The sequence below is a fragment of the Coturnix japonica genome, chromosome 4 (assembly GCF_001577835.2).
Source record: "Coturnix japonica isolate 7356 chromosome 4, Coturnix japonica 2.1, whole genome shotgun sequence".
In the NCBI taxonomy this organism is placed as follows: Eukaryota; Metazoa; Chordata; class Aves; order Galliformes; family Phasianidae; genus Coturnix; species Coturnix japonica.
In genome coordinates this window covers 33,212,538-33,235,177 of record NC_029519.1, presented here as the reverse complement: position 1 = coordinate 33,235,177, position 22,640 = coordinate 33,212,538, and the positions used below count along the sequence as shown (strand labels likewise).

The 22,640-nt window shown below is 37.5% G+C and overlaps 1 protein-coding gene across 16 annotated transcripts in view; it reads right to left on the bottom strand.

Moving 5' to 3' along the window:
• The window catches only part of COL25A1 (collagen type XXV alpha 1 chain), a 271,408-nt gene that overhangs the window by 88,149 nt on the left and 160,619 nt on the right, over positions 1–22,640 (bottom strand). For 14 of the 16 annotated variants that reach the window (XM_015861367.2, XM_032444266.1, XM_032444274.1 and 11 more), the window contains 2 exons: positions 6,150–6,176; positions 5,958–5,984 (listed from right to left, as the gene is read on the bottom strand). In XM_015861367.2, coding sequence (XP_015716853.1) covers positions 5,958–5,984; positions 6,150–6,176 — 54 coding nt within the window. The remainder of the gene's footprint in view (positions 1–5,957; positions 5,985–6,149; positions 6,177–22,640) is intronic. The other 2 variants (XM_032444271.1, XM_032444273.1) reach the window with 1 other exon arrangement.

The window sequence follows — 22,640 nt, the reverse complement described above, 5'->3', positions numbered from 1 at the left end:
CAGGCTTATCGTGTTTCTCTTCAAATGTTATACTCACTGTAGTTATAAGAAGCAGGTGAGTGGTTCAAATCACTTCTGTGATGTTTGTTAGACCTGGGGGAAGCATTTTTCAAGAGCTGGCTTTGATCAAACTGCTCTAAACTCAAGTGTTCAGTACTGTAATACTTTTGTGGGACAGCTGTCATTCTAGATGGAATGTCTACATAATGTTTTCTCGGTCACGGGACAGATCTTGAGAAAGAGGAACAGGATGTACAGACACTTCCTTCCTCACCATTCCTCTGGCATAACTAAAAAGGAACAAGATGCAAACTGATGAGTGGTGAGTAAAGACATGCATTGCCTAGCTCTTAAGATGGAAATGACAACATCCTTGTCTTGGGAGCAGGTATGTGGCACTCTTCTCTCCAGTGTCACAGCTGTTCTGCATTCCCCAGCAGTACCTCATAAGCCAAACATCAAAAGCATAGCTTGGCCCTGGAGAGTCATCCACTGCCAAAAGAATGCTCCTGAGAACTCTGAGCTGAGGCACATCTCAAGTCTGAGTGTTTCAGTGCTTCAGATCAAGTGAGCAGCCTGTGCAATCTGAGTTCCTTCCAAACCTCACTCCCATTTGATTCTCTGCTATCATGTTAATGGAAAACAGTGGAGTCAGAATAGCCTAAAACTGGTCAATTTGTACAGACAAGTAGTCCCAGAATACTATGTAAACACCCACTTTGATTTTTTACAGATAAGGCAATAACGTCTCAGAATTAACTACTTAAAGGCAAGCTGGCATTAAACTAGATATTGGGAAGCTTTCTCTATGAGTTTGCTTTAGTCAGTGTTACCTTAACAGAAGGAATTGCGTAAGTTTTTTCAGGCTTCTTATTGTGGCATAATGGAAGTATAGTTCAAAACAGTGGTTAGATATAGTTTAGAAATAGATCTTGCTTCTACGCAGGACAATGAAAAACAAACAGCTATATGGGAAGTCATATTGCTAAAGCACGAACTTAAAGCAGCTCCGTGTGAATTATGTTTGATGTAACGCTTGAAAATAAAACACTTTTAGACACACCTAAGAATATCGCCTAGGGAACAACATCTCTGTATCACCACATTCACTGATTTTGACAGAATATTCACATAAAGGAAACCAAAGACTATTTTTATCATGAAATAAAAAGCTGGGAACAACACTAATTTCTGATAAGGAAAGCTGAGAAGTCCTTCTATTTAGGCAGATAAAATTCATGAGGTGTATTTATAGAATACATAAGATAAGCGTTCAGCAGGACATAATCAAACATCACCAAGGACAACCGTGGAAAACATCATCAGAATATGTTTAAGTTATGCAAAGTTACATTAAATTAACATAATACTCTGACTGGAATACTACATGTATTTGCTTTGACAAAGATGTTGGATGTTGCTTTGTCAAGATGTTGAATAAAGATACAAACAAGGTGCCTGTTTGGAAACAAAGCTGCTTGTTACGTTGCTGGTTTATGTGCATTTGCTACTACTAGTAGTACCTCAAAAAACTGAAGTCTTGCCTTTAGCAAGGGCAAGAAAGATTAATTTACATACTAGTACCTTATTTTATGAAGCAAAACTGCTCCTTTCCAAAAAGAAGTGCTAATCCTCAAATGAAAAAAAGAAGACTAAGTTTTAGAAGAAGGCAAAGAGTTAATGATCACTGGTTATTCATCAGTGAGCAATTAGTACTTTCTGATTTATGAATGAAATACTAATTCTAATGATGATTATATAGATTTTCTATTTATTGTCTGAAGGAGCAGGGAGCAACTCCAAGTATTTTTTTAATATGTTCCTTAGAGACACACTAACTAAGGATAATATACATGCACATTAAAAAGAGACTTTATTTTTCTTTGAAAAATAAGTCAAGATGCATTCCTTAGATATCTTCAATTTCCCTTTAAAATGAGACTTATTAAATGCACTATCCATAATGTAACAAGTGAAGCAGTACTTAAGTTTATGTTTATAGCCTGTGCTTATATCAACATAGGTTGCTCTAAAAGCACTCTCTTCTAATTATTTCCATGGAAACTACAACAGATACAAAATGCACAATAATACTTTTTGATAGAGCAAATTCCCACCAATGAAGAACTGTTTTTCAACATAGATTATTATGGGGTCCTTTTTGCTCTGCAATTCCACCATTAGCCTATTAGTGCAGATGAGCTCATTGAGAAGCTCTTCATTTTGTGGTGTGACAGCTGGTCACAGCCATTTGGAACGTTGCTAATCTTTTGCATCACTATTGCTAGTGCTGAAATGCACCACTCACCCTGTGACATCGTGGGCCACTAAAATAAGAGGTGTTACTTTTGGAGCAGCCCTTTTATAAATCCATGTATGTATTTCAGTAAATAGTCTGCTTCCAGGCCTATGTTGTCTATGGTAGGCAAATTTTAAATAGTTTTCCAGCACAGAAGAGTAGAACCTGCAAAATTTCTATTGCAAAGCAGTGATTTCTCTTCAGCAGGCAGTAATTAAAGAGTTAATATACTAAAAGTAAACAAGAGGGATGAATGGGTTAAATAGAAAAGCACATTATCTCAGTATCTTAGCCTATCTGGTTTAACAGTATATAAAGAATCTGTTTAACCTTTAAGACAATAAAGGTTATCTCAATAAAATAAACTCCTGAATACTTTTCTTTTTTCTTCTCTACTTAATCTCTTCTGTTGCAGAAGTTTGAAAGATTTTATCACTTTTGTGCAAAGCCAGCAGCTGGGGAAGTTTACTTACATAGACCAAAAGGAGAGAACAGCTTTGTGAAAATCTGTTAGTGTGACATCTTACTGTCCTAAAACCAATTTCAAGCAACTGCTAGCTACTGATTTCCAGACCTGATAAAGAAGGAATCAAAGTGCATCTAAAGGACAGAAGATACTTGATACATCAATTAAGAAAGGACAACAATATGCTGATCAAGACAAACAGTTCTAGCCAATCCACTCCTAGACATTCACTTCCATTAATCAGGGTACAATCTCTTCTGTGTACGCAGACCGTACAAAATGTTCAAAGCCTTTTTTTAAACTGAGGTAGAGCTCAGCAACTGGAACAAGAGGTGGTTTGATCTCAGCATTTATTCTTATAGCCCCAAACCTAAAAAACACCCTTTTTCATTTTGCCATGGCTCAGCACAGTAATGCAAATCTGAATGACACATCACGGGGCCATGTCCTCTGCAAAAAGAAAAGCATACAAAAGACTTCTTGTTTTGCATTTGACCTAAATGTTTAGTCTGCCAGAATATTAAGGTAATAAGTAGAGATCTGATATTAAAATGTTTAACTTTTTTTTTTTCCAGTTCTTCAAAGAAGATCGTGACTTTTGAATATACCCACCACTACCTTATCTGCGGTCTCACGAGATCGAAGCAGTATTAACCTGCTCTGTTCAAATGCAGAGTCAAAGCATAAACTTCTACATCATCCACATTACTGGAATGCTGGTTTTGCTTATATATGGACATAAGTGGATTACATCATCTGGTATTAGGAACTACAGCCCTTCCACCATTTCTGTAAGATAAAGGCTGGTCAGCAGCTATTAATTCTGAATACCTACTGACTTCTGCGCAGTACTTGGAGGGTCCGTGTTCTTTTAGTACTGAACTGGATTCAAACAATATGTAAAAAATGTCATAAAACAAATAAACTTCAAGCTCTTTATCTCTAAAAGATAAATCAGCTCTCAGCTGTCCATCACCTCTAGACATTATATCCAATTAATCTGCATACTTGTCAAATCCAAATGCTGATATCATTCCACAGTCACTTACAGGTGCAATACTTCTCTAAAACAGAGAATCATACCACAGTCACCTCCAAAAACATTTGACTTATCCAATGGTGAAATACTATGTGCAAAGGTAATCAACCAGTTTCAAATGTATTTAGTTTCATTTGGAGCATAACTGGATGACACACATGATTTCCATTAATTGCACTGTAAATCTCCTGGCACAGTAACCCAAGCAGGCTCACCCCAAATACAGTTATCAGAAGGGATAACTGCTGTACCACGAAACAAGAAGTGGTCAGAGGCATCATAGTACTTACTACTCCTGAAATATATGGAGAGGAAAGAAAAAGAAGCTACTGTGTAACACACACAAATTCACTCCAGGAAAAAAAGGTAAAACAGCCAACCAAACAAATAAATGAACATGATGACTAGGCAAATTAAGCTACGTGCATGTTTCAAAAACAGGTACTTTACTACAGCATGCATTGACAAAATAAACAGTGAATGAAGCTGCTGCTAGCTTACAAGGTGTTATTCACATCTTCTTTCCTCTACTGCTGACCTCACTTGATTCCTCTCCTCTACTAAAATAGACTCAACTGGCATATGCTTCTGTACTTAAGACTTTACGATGTCCTTAAACCCAAACTTTTTAGGCTGTTTTTTGGTAGTTAACAGCACTTGATTCATTAGTAACACAAAGTAGTCATAGCCATGATCAGTATGGTTCAGGAAGGACTCTGCTGCTCTCCAGCAGGGGGGTGTGATTTGGTTAAGCAGGACACATAACAAGACACAGAGGTCTTGGAATGGGTCCACAAAAGAGCAACTATCAGAGCGCATCTCTCCTATGAAGAAAAGTTGGGGGAACTGGGCTTGTTTAGCTCAGAGAAGAGAAGGTTCTGGAGAGACCTCACTGTGGCCTTGCAATACATGAAGGGAGCATATAAACAAATGAGGGAGAATGACTGTTTACATGGGTTGATAGTGATAGGACAAAGGGGATTTGTTTTTAAACTGAGAGAGGCGAGATTTAGGTTAGATATTAGAGGGAAGTTTTTCACACAGAGGGTGGTTACACACTGGAACAGGCCACCCAGAGAAGTTGTGAATACCCCATCCCTGGAGGCATTCAAGGCCAGGCTGGATGTGGCTCTGAGCAGCCTGGTCTAGTGGGTGGTGACTCTGCCCACAGCAGGGGTGGGGGGAGAGGGGGTGAAACTGGATGATCATTGTAGTCCCTTTCAACTGAGGTCATTCTATGACTCTATGAAACAACAGAAATTGAACCCTGTAGGCAATACAACACTAATAACACCAACACCAAACTCAAATAGATAAATATATTATGACTTTATATAATCTTACTAGCTGAAAAAAAAAAGACAGTAAAATAAAATTACAATTTCAAAATATTCTGCATTCTTTGCAGAAAAAGTTTACGGTTATGTAAATCTTCTCAAAAATGCAAGTAAAGAAGGAAATCACTGTAATATTAGAACAACATAACCAAACATTTTCTAATGAAGCACAGATGTAAAGAAGAATGAACTGGCATAGCCAACCTATCTGAAAATTTTCCCCTGTATTCTTCTTTACTTTGCTGTTACAATAAACATGATGTTTAAAATTGAAAGAAACTTTATATAACTGAACAGTGTTCTGTTTAAGTGTCTAGATGTGTTTAAGAGGTGATAATATTATCATTAGCAATACTAAATACATACATTTTAGGAAAAATGATCTAGTACATGCATACATATTTGCTTACAATTCACTAAATAATAAAAATATGAAATCAAGAACTACATTTATTATATATTCACTGACCCTCTGCACTGTGGGAGCCCATGCAAGCCGTGAAAACATTGCTGGTGAAACTGAAAGGTTTGGTTAGGAAAGCCAACTTTTTCATAGCAGAGCAAAATCACTGAAGCCTGCTTCCACTCAGAAGTTTTATATTTTAATGCATTACTTACTGCCATTACTCAGGTCTTCTCAGACGCTATCTGATCACATTCAGTATTACTGTCCTGCAGACACTGACTTCAACATGCAGGGTAAATGCAGCTAATAAGCGTAATTAGCTCAGACAGTGTATTTAATTTAGTTTTGCGCTAAAGACTAATTGCCTACTCAGCGAAGGGGAAGTGTAACATTTTTTTTAAAATGCTTACCCGAGGGCCCTGATCACCTTGATCTCCCTGCAAAGTGGAAAGATGAGATGATAGGTTTAACACAGCATCTGTGTGCTACCCAGCTCTCTTACATCATCTAACATTACACTGGGTCAATACAAACTGTGTCTTTAGTTCATGCTGCGACGTATTTCCATTCACCTGGGAAGTGTCACCCATATATCAACTCACCTTCTCGCCTTTTGGACCAGGAGGGCCCTGAAAGAAACAGAAAGTAAGAATTAAAGTAATGAATTAATGACACTGGTGAAACTACAGGATGCTACAAGAAAGACGTGTGAGCAAACCAGTGATTTCTGCATAACAAAGTGTTCCCTTGTCATTTTTTGCACCAGATGCCAGTGGTATTCCAGAGACAGCTTCTTTGCAGTAATAACTATAGGAACTGTGCAATTATTCTTTGAATACTTTGCTCGTTCCATCTGCTAAATCAGACTGCAAAACTATGTCTGATATGGCAAAATTTCTATTGATTTCAGTTATGGGTAACAATTTATCTCCTGTTAGATAATAAATGTTTTCTAACACTGTAAAACTTCTTTTCAAGTGCAATTAATAAATTCAGAGGCTTATAAATCTGCCATTTATTTTGGCACCCTTTATAGCTTGGATTGCCAAAGAGAAATGGATTAAAGAATCTAAAAGTAGTGCTTTCATATCTATCTTTGGAAGCACTGAAGTTGATGTTTAGTCTCAAACATGCTATTTTAGGTAAAATAAGCTCTTTTATGAGAAATCTATGTAACACGATTCTGCAGAAGTAATATTTATTGATACTTACCACCAGAAAAACAGAAAGGCAACAGTATCACAAAACAGCAAGGTCCTTTAATTTCCATTTTTATTGAGCACCTTCCAGAAAGCTACTCACATGTTTCTGAAACTACTTTTCAGGTTAGTGTCTCGTGAGTAAAAATGCTAGCAAGTCTGCAGAGAACCAGCTGCTTACACAGAGCAGATGCAACCTCCAGCTTTCTGAAAGATGCACAGGTGTTTCATTATAAAGAAGGACCTGAGGTACTTATGAAAGAAGCTGGAAACAGAAAAGGAGCCACCCAAACTAGATGGCCCACTGTTATGACAGAAAGTGCTGCATATGCTTGTATGAGTACTGCATGTTGAACAAGAAAAGGCTGCAACAGAATTAAAAATAATTGAGGTTACTGAAAAGAGTACGCTTGGGCAGTTTCACAACTTGCACTTGTAAAAAAATTCATGTGGCCCACATAAATGCAAGTTCAGGGAAGATCAGTCTGCTAAGTATTTTAGATGCGATCAACCACACGGAACTCTGATAATTCCTACTGCAGCCAATTTTCTGCTTATTTTTAAGGACTTCTGATCCATGCCAGAGAAGAGCACCTACTGCTAAATCTTTCAGGGACAGATTTAAAAAGCACATGCCATTCCTTCCACAACCTGCCACCTCTACCTGCTGCAGAGGCCAGTGACAAGTCTGCTACCTGGCCTCCCCTCTACCTTAGGGAGGGCAGAGCTTATTGCAAGCTGAGTTGAAGCTGCCTGTGCCATTAACTATGGCCTCTGCTCCATTTTTGTGCTGCCCTGCAAGAAATTGGCCTCCTTAGACACAAACCAAGCAAAATCAACAGATACCTCTGCCACACATCTTAGCTCTTTCAATTCATTCATTTTATAGGTCATCTCATATACTATGCCATCAACCTAACAAGTTTGCACACCCACACTATCGGTCACACTAACTGCAGAGAATGGGAAGAATTAATCACTCAGTACAGGCCACTACTTTTTGTTTGTTTTACAGTGAACACAGAGCATAAGCCGAGAACCATGGCTATTCTACCTCCTTGAATTATTAAAACATTACCAACAGTGAATATCTTACTGGCTGCAAACTGCAAATAGCATGACCTCCATCTGCTACAGTCAGAGTTGTATTTCTTGGATCTTAGGCATGAAATTACAGATTGCACAACATGACCAAGAGAGTAGACAGATGATGGACTTCAGATCTTGCTGTGACCATGAGAGATGTTACTGCCATCATCCAAACATTCAGCGCTGTCCTTACACTCGTGGGGGTAGCGCTGTTTTCTGAAGGGCTTTGGATAATAGCTGACTTAAGGTCAGTTGGTTCCAAGTAAGATGCCCAAGACCTAAGTAAACTAAGCTGGCTCAGTGGAACAGAAACAAAGAGTGCTCACATGAATGCCTTCACCAGCAAATCTTCAAACAGCTAGACCATATTCCTGATACAGCTGCTGGCAATATGCTCAGCCAACTCCACCCATAGAGGTGCCCCTAGTGTGTTCCCTGCAGATTTTCCTTTGATAAGACGTCTCTGAAAATACAATCCACACCAATGTTTTTTGCCCTTTATTATTTAATGAGACAATCACAAAATTCAATTAAATTTTGTTCTCCTTTCTTTAAACACAGTTTTCTGAAAATTATCTGTCCTCACGGTATTCAGAAACCTATTTTCCATTCATTTCTCTCTACAGGGCAAAGCACGTAATTAGGACCACTTGAAGTTTGCACTCCCCGAGTTCTATTAACTCACCCTTTCAGGGCACAAGCTTTTTTTGTACAAAGCTTTCATCAATATATGACAATTTTATTGTAGCAGAGGTTAAGTACAGCAGTTTTACAAAGGCCGCAAAAGCATTTTTGGTGTGAACATTCTCACAAGTCTCTGCACTTGCATTTCTAATGCATCTCCTTTGCACTGTTTGGCTTAAATGAAACAAACAATCCCTAACAAAAATAGTTCTTTTGGATGCCATCAAAGAGAACCAGTAGGGTTTTGCTTAAAGAAAGTTAATGCATTTTTGACATGGCAAGGTCACCCATCTCTGGCTCTTCCCTCACTGTTTCAATTGTTTAAAAAGAAAAATTCCTATCCTCAGTCTTTGACATCTTCTTTCCATTTGTGCTAAGAAATTCTCCCAAGGTTTTTAGAGCAGAATTTATTAGTGTGTGTACACTGAGCAGAGGAAGGGAAGGAAAAAAAACCTGAAGAAAAGCTGAGTTTGCGGGGGTAGGGTGTGATTAGGAGTTGGATTTGTTTAAAGGAAGACAAGATTTCTTCTGTTTAAGGCTGCAGACACAAAGAACTGAGTGAGTAAAATAACACTGGCTTTTCAGGCCACAGCATAGACATCCTGCTTTTTTCCCAAGGAGACTTCTGCACTTTCATTTATGAGATGGCAGAGATCAAGCCACTAGCTGCTGCACAAATGTGAAAGCATTTTGTGTAAGTTATATGAAACGTCTGAGGTCAGAGCATTTTTGAAATAACTTTACAGTGTTTTCACTGGAAACAGAGGCTCTTTTCTCAGAGTGTAATTATCTGCTCCAGACTACTATACATTTCCAAAGAGAGTTTATAGCCTGTTTCACATAAGGAAGGCCTTGTAAATCACAAACACATGCAAAATCTGCATTCATAATTAGGCAACAAATGCTACTGTTTTTAAAGCAAGATCTTCTAAAGCAGACTGAAAGGTCTCCAGGCACCTGCCAACCAAGAACTGAAATCAAGGTCAAATACATTCAACAGTCATGTATCAGGATTATTGGCAGATGACTTTTTTTTTGGGGGGGGGGGGGCGCGCGGGGGGGAGAACAGGATATAGAAGCTATCAAAATCTCATTTGTTCTCTGATGAAATCCTTACATTATTATAAACGTGTGCAAGGAATGGAGGGGCAAGAGGACACACTGCTGGAAAATAGGAGACCAACACTTCTGGTCTTTACTCAGGCAATATTCCCAGCAGGATTAACTAGATATTTGTGAGTGTGATCAGCATGATTTTCCATATAACTGGTATTTTATAATTCATTTCCTGAAATAAGCTAATTTTGCATTCCACACTTCCAGCTATTGCCTCCTTCATAATTTTACAAGTTATGCTTTGGGAGAAATTTAGATTAGATGTTAGAAAAAGGGTGGTGAGGCACTAGAACAGGTTGCCCTGAGGAACTGTGAAAGCCCTATCCCTAGAGGCATTCAAGGGCAGGCTGGATAGAGCCTTGAGCAACCTGGTGTAGTAGGTGATATAGTGGTTGGAAATCCTGCTCATGCCAGGGGGGTTGGAACTAAATGATCTTTGTGATCCCTTCCAACTGAAGCCATTCTATGATACATTCAGGGGACACTTTCAAGAGACAGCATTTTATTTATATTAGTTCTGCAAACATTCAGAAGGTTCTGAAGTCCTTAACAGATACACATCTTTTTCTATTGCTACATATCCGTCTTTAACTATAATACAGCAAGTTCTACCATGACTTCGCAAGCAACAATAGAAATGCAGAAATGAAAATACTAAGGGATATTCTGAAAGGAGTTTAAAAAAACAGCAGTGTTTCCAGTCTAGGTCAAAAGCTCTGCAGACTTGGCAGAGGAACTGACAATTTTTGTGACAGTTAGATAACACTGCATAAAGAAGCTGCCTGTATCCAGCTGTGAAATCAACTGGATTGTGATCCCCAGGTCCTGGTCAGATCATCTGACTTCCAGATTCCTAGGGAATTGGAGATGCCAAACTTAGCAGCTCCAACCAGAGCTACCACAGCACTGTCAATAGCAACTGCTTAGGTAGGCACCACCTTTATTCTCACCAGAACAGAAACAGCCATGGGTTAAGGCATCCTGACTGAATGCATCTTGCAAGATTCTACCTTCGTTTTCATTTCGGATAAAGCAACACACAATGCATTCACTACTACAGGCAGTCACAGTATCCACAGTAAGATTGGAACTGGCAGCATAAGAGAACAGTGGATTTGTGGAGAGGAGCATTGAAGTGAACTGGTCAGCCTAATACTAACTAGGCAAATTCAAGAAGGAAGCCAATTTGACAACTTAGTTAAATATATATTTACAACTGCATGAATACATTAGCTAAGTCAAGTAAATTCCTGCAGTTTACTGAGGATAAAAGCTGTTTGCAGCAAGTAACAACATACTACTCAAAAAAAAGTCTGATTTTTGTTTCTTAGAAATCTGGCTCATGACTTTTGCCTTTACCAAATCACAAATTACTGAGTAGAACAACATCCCCCAGTCTAACCTATTGATGTTCGGGAATTGGGGTTAGATATAATAAATCACAAGATAAGAAACTGCAAGGAGTATTAAAATATACGATATAATTTCTAAGCTCCTATGCTTATAATCTTCTGACCTCCATGCAAACCCTGAGCTACTGAGCAATCTGGTTTTGGCATTTGCTAAACTTGGCATTGTAAGTATTGGCTGCAGAAATGGCCAATATCACACCTCACATAAATTTTACAAACATTTACAAGAATTTCCAGTGAACCTGAACAGCTTCTATTTCTAAAATTATATTCTCTTTTCTTACATATAATTTTATTCTTTTCATGGGATATGGCTGACTCATGGTGAAGCCTTTAAAAAACTGAAAAAAAAATACAATAACCACAAAAAGACTTACTGATCTTTCTTTGGCTTCCCTTATATTCTCCAGTTTTTGTTACAATTTTCCAAGGCAGAGGAAACAAAACCTTCACATTTCACACAGTAACTGTGTCTGACTTAATAAATGCTATGTGAAAGGATGTAACCTGAGAACACAAAATTGATATACACATAGCAATCTGGATAAACATCTCAGTTGTTGATGTGAACATTAAGTGAACTCTGCCATAAATCCATACATTTGTACTCAGAACTCTATGATTTACTCCAATACATAAATCAGGCAGGTTCATACACTGCAGGGAGAAGAGCACAATCTACCCAAAGTGCATCAAGCGAAGGTGGACCTTACAATAATTGTAATTTAGATGTTTTTAGTTCTCATGCAGTGGTTTTGTTGAGATCAGGACGAAGAACTTTCTCAAGCCTTAAAAAGTTGCTCATAAAAATAATCAGATAATTAGACCAGCTGCAAATGGGTTAGTGGAAAAATAAATAAATAATCACTCCTTATCCAGGAAGAAACATAAAGCTCAGTGTCCCATATGAGTCCTCATTCTTTATCCAATACCATTACTTTCATTCTTCAATCAAAAAAGCTGTCCTCTTCTGATCTCTTTTACTCCTTCAGAAAAACTTTTTATTTTTAATTTGCAAAACCACAAATGTCTACACAAATAACCTAATAAAAATTCCATAGTATCTAGCTTGGGCAAGACAAATCAAGGATCAGTCATAATTTAAGCAAATACATTCCAAATGGCCTATTAAATCTCTTGTGAATAGAGTAGCTACTGTACATGCCAGCAAGACCAAGGATGTAATGGCAAAAGAACTATCCACCAGAAGCCATTTTCTTGTCTTTAGTAAAAAAAAGCCTCCTAGCTAACATTTATTGTTCATTACACTGTACGGTAAACACTTACTAAACATAAGCCCTCACTACCTTGTGAAGAGTATGCTTTCCTATTCTCCCACTTGCTGTTTACCAATATTAGTTCTGATGCAATACTGTAAATAAAAACCAAAAATCTCACCACACAAGACAAACAGCACATAAAAACAACAGACTAGAAAGTCTACTATTTACAAGTCTCATCTTACAGGCAAGCATCCCGAATTTGTAATGTCATTTGTGCAGGGAAGATGTGAATACATAACCTTAGGCTTACATTAAGGACAGAAACCTGTAAGTTTTTAGCTTGCCCTGCACAGACAGCTGAAAACGCAACTGAGGCATGCCCTGAAGAATCAAAATTCCTCAAACTAACTAAACACTTAGTTTAGTTTAGACAGTCTCTTCCTTTTCCTTTCCATGCACTGAGAATAGATACTTGGAGTCCCACACCATCCTTCACCAGACTGCTGAGCAGAAAATTATTCTTCTGTATCCTGCTATATCCAACAAAACCACATGCTTGCATCCACGCACGTGATAGAATTCACAAGCAAGACCGCATTTCTATCTCAGTATTCACTCAGTAACTGAGAGTTTACATCACATGGCAAAAATCAATCCAATATACCATTGCTGCTACAGAACAAGAAAAAGGAGTATCAATAGATAAAGGTATTAGAAATCATGGGCTTCTTGATAAAAGTTCAGCAGTTGATAAAATTCAGTAACAAAATAAAGTGCAGTTGACCAGGGCCTTATAGTTTCATCAGTAAATATTCACTGAAGTCTACAGAAATGACCCCATGGGAATTCAAGGAGCAATTAATTAGGCAGCTATAAACCTACATGTCTGGGAGACAGGAAGACAAATGAAAGGCTGCTTACAGATTTTACAGTAAAAGAACCAGAGGGTAAAGTGTTTTCCAGATAGACTGCTTCACCATTTCCACAAAACTACATTTATTGTTGTGTCAAAGTACTGAAGCAGGAAAGAAGTTACAGCTATAAACATGTTTTATTGCCACAGACTTGACATCTTTTATTTTGCATTGAGTATTAAAAAGGATATGAAACAATGGAGAAAAATATCTAGATCTGCTTAATATCTCAATTATCCCCTTTTATTAGAATAGCAGTAGCATGGTAAAACTACAGAGGAATTTTTAGTCACCTAATGAGGATGTTATCAGTAAGCAGCCAATAAGCAGATTGTACCAATATGGGGATACTTTGCTCTAAAGGTATGACGTATATCTGCTCTGAGGGTCAGATGCTTGAGCTACTGATGCCTTTAAGTCAATCAAAACATTCCACTTTATGGAAGCTATTAATACAATTAATCAAAAGAAAACTTGGGAAAACAACAATAAAACAATAATAAAACGTTCTTGAAATGAGGATCAATACATTTTTTGGAATTTAGTGCTTATAAAACGGTAGGAATGACTGAAGTATATCCCAACTTTCTTCTACAAAACAAAAGAAATTAAAGAAAACAATACACCTCCTTCCGATCAAACTCCTGAAAATCATTTTTTCCAGATATTTTAGTTAGAAAATACACCATGAAATATTTTCATACTTCCTCTGGTAGATTTTTACCCATAAGCCAATTCTCTCTCATTCCTAGAAACCAAACAGCTCCTTGCAGAGAGTTAACAACTTCCTGATATTTTCAGGAATGGTAGATAATAATCTAACAATCTAACACTTCCTTTATTATTACAGTTTTTGCCTTATCTATTTATTTATTTATTTATTTTTTTAAAGCCTAAAGCTTGAACAGTACAGTAACTTCTGTAATTTAAAGACCTCTGGTGTTTGCCTGGTTACTTATTCTGAAATAATTCAGCTCAAATGACAGCATCTTTTAGATATTTAGCCTTTTTTTGTGAGCCTTAAAAGATCTTTTTTGATGAGGATGACAGGCTGAGCCTCAAGAACTTTGAAAAAAAAAAAAAAAAAAGAAGACAAAAGAAAGTAACGGAATAAGTTTAAGAGCAATGGAGATTCACCACTGCTGTCATTACCTATGCACTACAAGAGGAGTGGTTTTGATCACTGAAATCACATCATTTCTCAGCTTTCAAATCCTGCGGATCTTTCAACTGTGCTCATCCATCTGCTACTTTGGAGAGAAATACCATGCAAATATGAAGTAGGCAGATCATCCTATGAATACCAGTAAGGTTAAGGAGATCTACATATTTAATTAGCAAGGTAGGGAATTCTACCAAAAATCATAAACAAGCAGACAGTGAAACAAATAAGCCAATTCAAGGGAAAAAATAACTTGATTGCTGTGACTCAATTTGTTCTCCTCAATTTGTTGTTTTCCCCATTCTACCTTTTCTCTCTGTATGGAAGGAACTGAAAAAAATCCAAAATTCATTACTGAGAAACTAACATTAATTGCAAATTGGTTCTAGAGGTCTGGTATACTTTTAAAAGAATTTAATTCCATACCTGCTGTCATAACAAGACACATTTACATTAAGGTAACAGAAGCTGAATTTGCCTAATTGAGCAAAAACTGGCTACCATACAAGTACTGTAGCCAACATACACATGCTGGATTTCAACACTAAAATTAATTTCAGCATGATGATATAAGAAATTTTTTATATGGGGCTTCACTTCCATTCTTCCGTTCACTGCAGTAAACCCAAAGTCATCACATTTATTCCAGTAGCAACAGCCCTAAGTTTTATGTATATATTTTTCAAGGCATTTCATCTTAAGCATGCACTTTTTATGTTTACACTTCGCTACTCAGTACAGGATACATTTGTTCATTCAAGGATGGGTTTAGCATTATTTGCAAGCAAGTCATGGTTCCGTAATTTTTGCTATTGGTATTCCACATCATAACAACATGCGAAGTGCCGAGAACTACACGTCCCAGAGGACCTCACGGTCGGAGAGGGAAGCTCTCTCTCTCACTGCCTGGCAGCAGGTGTGTGTGTGTGTGTGTGTGTGTGTATTTCCAAACAATGGTGGCTTCAATTTCAAAGTAGGCTTCTTGGTCTTTGGAAACTTCTCTCTCTCATTTTACTTGATTTATTAGCGTCAATTTCAATCAGATTGTATTATATTGTGTTATCTTGTATTCCAATATCATAGTTAGTAAAATAAGTTTTTCTCCTTAGACTGTTGCTGCTTCTCTGTTTGCTTCCTCAAGCCTAGTTCCCATCTCCCTACCCCTTTTCCTTTTTTCCCTTCCCATTTTGTTGGGGGTCAGGGGGCTTACAGGCCTACTGCCCCCCTGTCACGAACATAGATTGATCTAGATAACTCCATGACAAAACATTACTATGAAATACAAGTGGTAAAAAATAAAAAAGTAGCATGTTAGATTACTTAATATCACGGTTAGTAGGGGGACGAGAGCAGTATATACTGGTATAAAGCCATAACCATGTAAAATACTGCCTTAGGGATAGAAAGGCTTCTAATACACAGCAATATAACTTCCTCAGCTTAAGAGCAGTGAAATTATTCCACCATCTAGGTAACCTGAGGGTATGCTCAGGCTTGGGAAAAAAGGCATTTTAGTCAAATACCAATTTAAACTTCCCTGAGGATTTTACCTATTCCCATCCACCCTTATATCTGCTGCAGTGCTTTAAATTGTTTCTGTGTCTGCCAAGCATATCACAGCCAATCAGCACCACCCAAACAAATGTTATACAAGAACAGCTTGACAAATAACAATTAAAATCCATACAGGACAAGTCCATCTGAGGCAATCTGTAAGTAACAGTGATGAAAGATGCCTCCAAACTATTCTATCTACAACTGGCTGCTAGAAGAGACAAAGACTTTGACTCTAAGTCATGCTCAGTTCTTGATGGTAATGTATCAACCTTTAATCACAGATAAATTTTGGTTAAGTGAAAGAGTATACAAAGATAAAGGCATAAAAATTATCAAACGAAGTAACACATACTAAAATAAGACAAACAAATGGTAGTGGAAAACTAAGCCTTTCATTTCTCGTTGTCTGTTTGCTCACCTACAGCAGGAGAAAACTACAATAACATCCTTCAAACTGCTATTTTGAGAACTGTTCAGATTTGTAAAGTTTAAGCTGAAAAAGTAAATGTTTCAGAGTTCACATTTATATTTTGACAACTCTGTACATCTTACTGGAATCACAATTCTACATCTGCAATTACTTTTTTGTACTCATATATGCCCTCTTAATCCATGCAGCACCATACTAAATTAAGGATTACAAGTCATTTTTGCTTCACAGTTCTTCACTTACTGTTGGAAGATTTAGTACACCCCGAGTTACTGGAATGACAAAGTGTGATTTCCTACAACACTTATGCTAATGCATGCAACAAGTGAGGTAGACCTCACTTGAGTAAAGCAAATATTAACAACTCTTTTCAGAAATTAATGATACCAACATAAGATAGAAAAGTCTCCCTTATGTTTTCTTTTTGAGTTTTATGGTGTTTTTTTTTTGTTGTTGTTGTTGTTGTTGTTTTTTGTTTGTTTTAAAATTAAGATTTGGATTTACAAAGTAGCAGTACCACAAGTGGTCATTATTTGGACTACTGAGATGAGGTAATCAACTTTAAATTTCTGGGTCCAAAGAACTTGATTGTTCTAAGAATCCATCCTCCAAGCTTTCTTCATACACTACATAGAGCTACTATGATGTTCTTCAGATACAGAAAAAGAAACCTTAGAAACAACAGATCTTGCACTGTGAAGATGGCCAGAGCTGACATTAGATTGCATGAAGAGACCTCTCTACAGAACTCTGTACAGTGAATATACTAATTTTGTGTTTACAGATACTCAAAACCAAATTTGAGTTCTTATTTCCTAAATTAGAAAAATGCAAATCTGGCATTTTTAAGAATCAGGAAAATAAACTGGAAATAAATTGCCAGTTCCAGGAAAGTCATAAATATGACATTAGATGTAATTTTAGCTGATCCTGGCTAAAGGGTGAGGAAATAATTTAAAAAAAAAAAACAAAACAACAACAACAAAAAAAACAAAACATGGGAAGCTGAGCACAAAATCCTGTACTGAAGGAATTTACTTTGTTCATGCCTGAACTTACTCCTCTTGGTCTTTTTAATTAATGCGGATGCTTCCATAGTGTTGGTGCAACTAATAGCCCAGAATCATCTGTACCTAAATTTCCAATTGTTTCCTCCTCAAAAAAGCAAAGAATCTATTTTCAGTAAAACCAGCTGCATAGCTGCAAAGACATTCAACATTCACAGCTATGTTGATTTACACATACATAATAAAGTCTACCTGGGGAAATTGAAATGTTTTTATATTTTACAAGTTTTTATATTTTTACAATTTTATAAAGTTAACTTCAATTATTATCAAAATAGAGAAACCAACACTTAACCAAACAATTCCACAAATTCCTTATGGGAAGATACATTCCACTGTATGGGTCATAAACATTCGTGTACACCTGTTGCAAGTAAAGAAGTTCTAAGCATTATTTCTCCTGTATTCTCTGATGTGGTTAAAAAGGAGATCAAGAAATACTGTTATAAAACCCAGGAAAGAAAGCAGCTAGATGCTTGCTTTTTATTTGATAACTAACACAAAAATGAAAGGACACGATGGCATTGGTTTCCTCGGGTTCACATGTCAATTTGGGTTATGCATTTCCAGAGAAGACTGCAATTTCACTTCTCTTCAGGAACTCTACTACAGCTTTAGAAAGGAAAAACAAAAGGTAGAGCTCTGACTACAAAAATACATAGGGCTTTCTAGAAGCTTGTTAATTTATGTGATGCCCATAGTTAAAAATATTCTCTGATCCCAAAACTCAGCGAAGTTTTTCCAGCCACAATAGCATCAAATATTCGGTTTCATTATTGGTATATACGTAAGTAAGAAATAACCTCTTACCTGTTGTGTTTGGCTGTATTCTCCCAGTGTAAAATTAACATAACTACTAGGTAAGACTAATTTATTCTTTTCTTTTTAAAGAATCTACTTTAAATCAACTTCTACTGCTGTATATGAATGCAAACTTTTAGACTAAGGTTAATAATACGTAAATGAAAATAAGTAAAACTTGATTAGTCTGAACTTGCTAATAGCATTTGAGAGAACAATTTATGACTTGAATGTTTGCAGTTTGAGGATCTGTTTTGCTAAATTTATCACCCACTGACAATAATAATATCTAACACAGGACATGGTCAATATAGTACCTCTTTGCACTGTTTAGATGCTACAAATCACTTCAGAATGAAAAAAATACCTATTCCAAGTCTTTGGATGGAAGATGATATTTGGAGATGATACTTTACTCCCTTTCAGTGAAGGATCACAATAACAGTTTCATGAGTTTACACCAACTTATAGTTCTGTACAGGTAGTTTCAGTTTTACATAAGGGATTAAGATGATGCACAAAATTTACTGAAGATATTTCCTAACAAGAACAAAAACTTGACAGACTGTACCTGGATTTTGTTCAAGTGATTGCCGAGGTTTACACTTGACCATCTACATGTAATTCAAAAGCAGATGGTATTTTTGTATTCAGTCTGACTCATTCTAGACTTCACCAGGATCAAAAGCTTACAAAGGAGCTTAGGGTATCAGCTGCTAGAAGAAATACCCTACAAGATACTTCTCTAGAAGGTGAACAGCTGATAGCCTGGATAAAGCCACCAGGCTTTTCTCAGGATCAGTGACTTTGCAACACCACACATCCAATGGCAATTCAGTAGTTCTCCAGCTTTCTGCTGGCTCTGGCCTTCCTAAGTGTACTTCTTATCACCTTTCCCCTCTCTACACACAAGAAAGAGGCTCTAAGCATTTCTAAAAGCAAACTGCTGGAAACAAGGAACACGAAGCTTAAGTTATGACTTACTGCAGCTGAGACTAAAGAACTAAATCAAAATCCAAGAGTTGAAACAGGGAGAAACCATTTTATAGCATTATTCAACAGGGCATATTGGATACCTTGACCACAGCTTAAAAAGCTATTGATGCACACATGATATGTATTTTTAATCAAACATCCCAGTACTGAATCACTGAAGTTACTAAAAAGAGTATTTGAGTCTTGGAGTGCAGATGGCTCTCCAGACTACTAAAACTCAAGGAAAAAAAATCAAAACACGTTGCCCTACACAAAACTCACTGCCTCCTTCCATAACCTTCCTTCTCTTAGATACTCACCTCTCTCCTGAGGTCTAGGACTCTCCCTACCACTAGTGTTCTCTAGGAATGTGATAAACATATTATAATATACACTGCTGCTATCCCAATCATCCCAGAACTATGGACTGTCCTTCTATTTCATTTAGGCCTTGAGAAAAAGCAGAGAACAAAGTTAAAATGGCTCCCATCAATTCTTTTGACAGTACAAGCTAGTAATAGTTCACCTGACCATGAATCAGAATCTCAGTCATGAAAGTTCAGAAAATAAAAATGCACAGTCACATACCTTGAAGCTCAACATTAGAAAAGGCAAGAGAATTACTGTGGTACTTTTTTCGTGTACACAGAACTGGAAAATTTCAGACTAAAATAACATCACTTCCACAGACATTCCACATACAGGAAAACAAGAGCCTCATGAAAACAAGTATCAATCATTAATACTTTATCCACTTTTAATGCAGATTTGAATGGCTGCCAAAGAGGGGGGAGAAGCATCTGTGGGGCTGCTGTATCTCAAAGTTCTACACAGAAAGTTCATGTATGCTGACATGAGAAAGCCTGCTGCAACACAGATCGGTTAGGGAGAAGATATAACTATAAAGTAAACAACTGTCTAAGACAGTCACACTGAATCATCACACCCCACCCTACATTCATACGTTATGTTTTACTTTAACAGAATTTGCTAAAAGAACATTGTTATCCTTGCTATAAAACCAAATGCAGTTTCCTAGTCTTTATATGGACTTTATTTTTAAACAACAACAATTTCAAAACAAGTCTCTTCCTTTACCCAGATAGAACAGTCCTTATTCAAATAACTTTAGAAGTGAAGCTGAAGTCTATTTTTGACAATCATGCATACCATTATATTAAATAGCAGGTTAGAATTTGTAAAGACTTCTTGTGGAACAAAACAACAACAAAAAAAAAAACACACCCACACACCATCTTTCTGGTACAACTCAATTTATATACATAGTAAATACATATTGTGTTCTAATCAGGAAAAAAAACCAAGTATTTTTCATAAGGTCACTCAAAATTCAGAACTGAGATTTCAGCAAAATGTTTGGGTTAGTATTACCTGTTCTACAGACCAATGTGTGTTATGATTGTACTTCATTTCTCAATCTATTGGTAATTTATTTCAAGTTTAACCATGTTTTCAAAGATAAAACAGAACCATCAGCTTTTACTGAAAACAATTCAAAATAACAGAATGGTAGATGTTGGAAGGGACCTTCAGAGATCGACTCCAACCCCCCTACCAAAGCACGTTCCCTACACCAGCTAGAACAGGTAGGCGTCCAGGCAGGTCTTGAATATCTCCAGAGAAGGAGACTCCACAACCCCCCTTGGGCAGCCTGTTCCAGTGCTCCGTCACCCTCACCTTAAAGAAGCTCTTGCATACATCCATGCAGAACTTCCTATGCTCCAGCTTCAGGCTGCTTCCCCTTGTCCTGTCTCCACACACGGCTGAAGTGTCTGGCCTCACCACTTTTCTCCCCACACCTCAGGTGTCTATAGATCTGGATCAAGTCTTCTTTTCTCTAGGCTAAACAGACCCAGTTCACTTATTCCTTATTCATAGGGGAGATGCTCCAGGCCCTTCACCATCTTTGTGTCCCTCCGCTGAACTCTTTACAAGAGAAACCTATCTTTTTTGTACTGAGTAGCCCAGAACTGGACACAGTACTCCAGTTGAGGTCTTACCGGGGCAGAGTAGAGGGGAAGGATCACCTCCCTTGACCTGCTGGCCACACTCTTATTAATGCACCCTAGAAAGCCGATGGCCTTCTTGGCCATGAGGGCACACTGCTGGCTCATGGCCAATCTGTCATCCACCAGGACATCCAGATCCCTCTCTGCAGGGCTCCTCTCCAGCAGGTCTTCCCCCAGCCTGTATTGGTGCATGCAATTATTCCTCCCTAGGCGCAAGACTCTACACTTGTTTTTGTTAAACCTCATCTGGTTTCTTACTGCGCAGCTCTCCAGTCTGTCTATGTCTCAGTGAATGCAACACAGCCTTCAGGCATGTCAGCCAATCCTCCCAACTTCATGTCATCGGCAAAGTTGCTGAGGGTGGCCGTTATCCCCTCGTCAAGGTCATTGATGAAGATGTTGAACAAGACCGGACCCAGCACAGACCCCTGGGGAACACCACTAGTTACAGGTCTCCAACCAGACTCTGCACCACCGACGACAATCCTCTGCACTCTGCCAGTCAGCCAGTTCTCAGCCCACCTCACTGTCTACTCATCTATCCCACACTTCCTCAGCTTTGTTATAAAGATGTCGTGGGAGACAGTGTTAAATGCCTTGCTGAAATCAAGGTAGACTACATTCACCACCCTCCCCCCAGCCAGTGACAACATCATCGAAGGCTACCAGGTTGGTCAAGCATGACCTCTCCCCTTGGTGAACCCATGCTGACTACTCCTGATAACCTCCTTCCAAAAATATTTATGTGTTTTAGTAAAGTCTCTTTCCATTTGAATAATGAAAAAAATATTTTTTCAGTTGTATGCTGAACAGTAAAAACTCAGTGGCTGAGACAGGAGATGTTACTAATATTACTAATGATATTCATTACAACTAAGTATTTGTAGCCAGTAATTACGTACAAGTTAGGTCAATTAACTATTTACTTCCTGAAAATCATGGCAAGAAGAAAGCTGTGATACATACACTGAGTATAAAAACAATCAGAATTTAGCTTTGAGCTTGCATGGACATAAAAAACAACCTTTTGAAAGCTTTTCTAAGTGCTTCATTCATCAACACAGAAATTGTGATCTTTGAAGGCAGGAAGCCTACCAATACTTTGCATTCTAAATTCCCTATGGGCACAGAAAAGAATGGGAAAATTCTGTGTATTCATGGGTAACTGAAATTCCTGCAGATTGTTTTTTTCAAATAGGAAACAGTTTGTCTTACATTGTCAGTATGCAAACAGATTCTAATAATGCTTTAAAAATCTTTTCATCAACATCTTCAGATTTTTCAACTAAAGCTTAAAATAACACTTAAAAATCATGGCTACGGAAGTTACCAGGACCCAAGTTTCTTTTTAAGAGGAAAACATCTAACATTTAGCAGTTTAAGTCCTACAAATTGTCAACATAGTCTAAAGAGCAGTTCAGTAGAAAGTTTATT